Genomic DNA, 4,151 nt, shown 5'->3' with positions numbered 1-4,151 from the left:
TAATTTAAATTAATAACTTTTTGTTTTTGGCCATCAAGTGTAATTTAGAATTTTGCAGCTGGCCAACTAATTAAGATGTAAATATATCTTTTAAAACCAAAATTCAATATGTGTTCTTGTCAATTAAACTAAATGTCCTACTCAAAAATCATTGCTTGTAATAGCCAAATGACGCATAGGAGATCAGCACCAACAAATGTGCAACTCTTAGCTAATGGGTTTTAAAATGTACCATACAAAATAACACCACTAAAAGAAATATTGGATTTAAAAGAGGGGTAATTTTAGATGATTTAAATTACCCTAGGAACCTTTGCAAACCCTAAGCAATGTCTTCAAGAAATAGATAATCGATGTAACAAACAACAGGATCAGAGATGTATAATGTATCTATGTTGTACTTGTTGAGAAGAGAGAAAAAGCTGGACAGATAAAGAGAGTAAAGAGGCCAGAAGAGAAGGCAAGAGAAGATAATTTCCTCGTCATTTTATTTGATCAAAATCCCTCTTTATTGTAGTACAAGATAGACTTATAGACTAACAAACTAAACCTTAGGGCGACGCCCATTTCATTGACACAATCACCTATTTATTTAATTACAAAAGACAATACCACTAACTCATAAAATTAAATTCTAGCAATCCCATAAACCAATATTTCCAATTTTCCCTTTTACATCATGCAGTACTATCTTCAAGAAATGGATAATCAGTGTAACCAACAACAGGATCAGAGATGTAGAATGTATCTCTGTTGTACTTGTTGAGAGGAGCATTGAGCCCAAATCTCTTTGGCAAATCTGGATTGGCCAAAAACAAACGACCATAAACAACAAGATCAGCATGGTTTTCAGCAATGGCATTGTTCCCATCTTCCCTTTCATAACCCCCAGCAACAAGGAAAGTACCCCTGAAAACCTTCCTCATTGGCAGAAGACTGTCCGGGGACTCACTTTTTTCTCCAACAGTCATCATTCTTGGCTCGACCATGTGGCAATAAAGAATCTCATATTTGTTTAAGGACTCTGCCATGTAAAGCCCCAATGCTTTTGGATTAGAGTCTCCAGATTCCATGTAGTCTGCAAAAGGAGATAGCCTTATTCCAACTTTGTCTGCTCCTATCTCATTAGCAACAGCTTCCACTATTTCCAGAGCAAATCGACAACGATTCTCAAGGGATCTACCATATTGGTCTGTTCGATCATTCACTTGATCTTTCAGAAACTGATCAATTAGGTAACCATGAGCCCCATGGATCTCAACTCCATCAAAACCTATGTATGAAGACAAAAAATAATATCATTTAATTTACAAGGTGAATTATAAGTAAAATGTTCAAGTTCATGTTTGATATTAAAAAAACAAGAAATGTAAAAAGAAATGGTGTAATAAACTCAGAGGATCATGATTTGTTTCATGAAATTCATCTTAATAATTACCAGCTTCAATAGCATTCCTTGCGGCAACTCTAAAATCATTGACAATTTGAGGAATTTCATCTGTCCTTAGCCGCCTTGGAGGAGTGAATGGTTCACCATCAAGTCTCTTAGTGGTCAAAGGCTTGTCAGTAGAAGAAATTGGAGCTTGCCCATCAAAATCTGAAGACAACAAAGAAATCATTAACCACCACTTAAAGAATTAGAAAATCATCCAAAGAAATCAATAACAGAGGACCTTTATTTGTTTATTGTAATGAAATTTTAATCATCCCAAAAAAAAAAAAAAAAAAAAAAACTTCTTTTGGATCATGAAGGCATAACAACTACATCTATGATGGGAATTCCAAAAATATGAGCTTCCAAAGAGCAAAAGTACAAGATCTTAGAGCAGGCTAATTGGCTAGCTATTAGAAGAGAAGAAATTAGAGAAGACAAACCTCGATTTGAAACCCTCCCCACATGACAAAGCTGACAAAAGAAGATTCCACCTTTGGCATGAACAGCATCAACGATGGGTTTCCATGCTTCAACTTGCTCTTTTGTCCATATACCCGGTACATCAGGATACCTTTACAATATCAAATTAAGAAACCCAACAATCATTAAGTTTTCAAATTTTTAAGATAGGGTGATTAGGATCGCAATAATTAGTTGTCTAAATTTTTGGAATTTTTTTTTTTTTTGGCTGAAAAATTGTTAGAAAGTTGAATGGTTAACGGGAGAGGGTATAAATGAAACCCATTTGTCAGGTAGGTAGTTGGATAGTTCAAAATTTATTTAAGTATGTGCGTCCTATATATTTATACTTTATAAATGAGATAAATTTGTCCGGATAGATGGTCGGGCAGTTTAAAATTTATTTGAGCATATGGGTACTATTAATGCTTTATAAATGAATTACAATGCAAAAAAAACTTGCCAACTATTATGGTTAAAATTACCCCTGAGTGGTATCAGAAACTACAGTCGCTTCAGCTATTAAAAGACCGCCTTTGGAGGTTCTTTGAGAATAATATAAGATAGCATGTGGTTGAGGAACATTGCCATACGATCTCATTCGGGCGAGCGGTGCTAAAACTACTCTGAAAATAGAAAGTAAATGATAAATTAACTCAATCAAGGAAGAAATCTTTCTATACCGAAGAAAATAAAACCTTCTCATCAATCATATATATATATTTCCCATAGCAAGCTTGAGAATATATATATAAGGATCAAAATTAACACAGGACAGTCAAAACTTTTCTGTAGTATGTATGTCTAAATTGTAATAATAAGATGTTTTGAAGTTAATAATTACGAGTGAAATTGAAATGATAGATTTAGGAGGAAAAAATATATTTTATATTAATAAATAAATAAATAAGAAGCAGAATTTGGAAGGTGCAAACCTATGGCACAGATTGTAGTTTCCCAATTTGTAAGGAGTAAGAAGAGGAATGGTGGGAGCTTGAGGCATTTTTAATGATTCGATCTACGTTTTCTTCCCTTGGAGTTGGCTATTTATACCTACTTGTAGCTGACGTCTGACGTCTGTTATGACGCCTCAACAAAAATAAAACATGTCTTCCATGACGTTATCATTTGCTGTAGGTGATGTATCAGAGTTTAGATCTTTTTACATGTGTTTAATTATATAGACACGTGTCTCTTTTTCTGTTAGTTTGTTAAACAGTTTTTATTATTGTTAATTGTCTGTTTAGCTAGTCTTTGACTTCCAATGTAAGCTTTGTAGTACAGTATATATTCTGAAAGTCTTGTAAAAGTTCATTTGATTCAGATTAATAGAATTCTTCATTCTTCTCAAATTCTCTCTTTCCTAAACCTTGACATGGTATCAGAGCGTACAACCATGGAGTCCGAAATTCCTCCTTCATCTTCTCATACTTCACCTACTGATAATCCTTTACCAAACACTGACAATCCACCTCTTCAGTTCTCAATTTCATCCTCTGTTTTCACCAATCCTGCAAGTCCTTTTTATCTTCCTCACGGTGAAAGTCCGGGAGCGATTCTCGTCTCTCAACAACTCGTTGGTGAAAACTATAATACCTGGAGTCGTTCCATGACAATGGCTCTCACTGCAAAGAATAAGTTGGCATTTGTCGACGGATCTCTTCCTCAACCTGCGATCGACACCGGCGCTGAATTTCAGGCTTGGGTGCGTTGCAACAACATGATTTTGTCCTGGATTCTTAATTCAGTCTCGAAAGAAATTGCCGCCAGCGTCATTTACATTGATACTTGTCACGGTATGTGGCTTGATCTCAAAGAGCGATTTTCTCAGAAAAATGGACCTAGAGTTTTCCAGCTCCAGAAATCAATTTCGGCTCTTTCTCAGGGGGATTCTTCTGTGAGTTCCTATTTTACACAACTAAAATCACTTTGGGATGAACTCAGTAACTATCGTTCCATTCCTCCTTGCTCCTGTGGTAGTATGAAAGTTGTTGCTGAATTATTTCATCAGGAGTACATTTATCATTTTCTCATGGGTTTAAATGAATCGTTTTCTTCTATTAGAGGTCAGATTTTGTTGATGGAGCCTTTGCCTTCTGTAAATAAGGTTTTTTCTTTGGTAACACAAGAAGAAAAGCAGCAAGAAATTTCTGTTAAATCACAGATTTTTGGTCAGGAATCTACAGCTCTTCTGGCAAATTCTTCTATTCCTGCTTCTTGTTTCACAAAGCAACCATATCGCAAAGAGAAGCCCATT

General features: G+C 35.2%; 1 protein-coding gene across 2 annotated transcripts; it reads right to left on the bottom strand.

Moving 5' to 3' along the window:
• Positions 1 to 466: 466 nt before the first annotated feature.
• LOC133861988 (12-oxophytodienoate reductase 1-like) lies at positions 467 to 2,906 on the bottom strand. 2 transcript variants are annotated; one of them, XM_062297822.1, is made up of 5 exons: positions 2,830 to 2,906; positions 2,380 to 2,520; positions 1,876 to 2,006; positions 1,439 to 1,597; positions 467 to 1,273 (listed from the first exon to the last, which is right to left on the bottom strand). In XM_062297822.1, the coding sequence occupies exons 1-5, from the start codon at positions 2,895 to 2,897 to the stop codon at positions 678 to 680; spliced, it is 1,095 nt and encodes a 364-aa protein (XP_062153806.1). In that variant the 5' UTR covers positions 2,898 to 2,906; the 3' UTR covers positions 467 to 677. The 2 variants fall into 2 exon arrangements, with proteins under 2 accessions (XP_062153806.1, XP_062153805.1); XM_062297821.1 differs by lacking the exon at positions 2,380 to 2,520 and having other exon boundaries at positions 2,830 to 2,901.
• Between the last annotated feature and the right edge of the window lie 1,245 nt (positions 2,907 to 4,151).

The sequence above is a fragment of the Alnus glutinosa genome, chromosome 2, assembly GCF_958979055.1.
Source record: "Alnus glutinosa chromosome 2, dhAlnGlut1.1, whole genome shotgun sequence".
Classification (NCBI taxonomy): Eukaryota; Viridiplantae; Streptophyta; class Magnoliopsida; order Fagales; family Betulaceae; genus Alnus; species Alnus glutinosa.
This window is presented reverse-complemented; position numbering and strand designations above follow the sequence as displayed.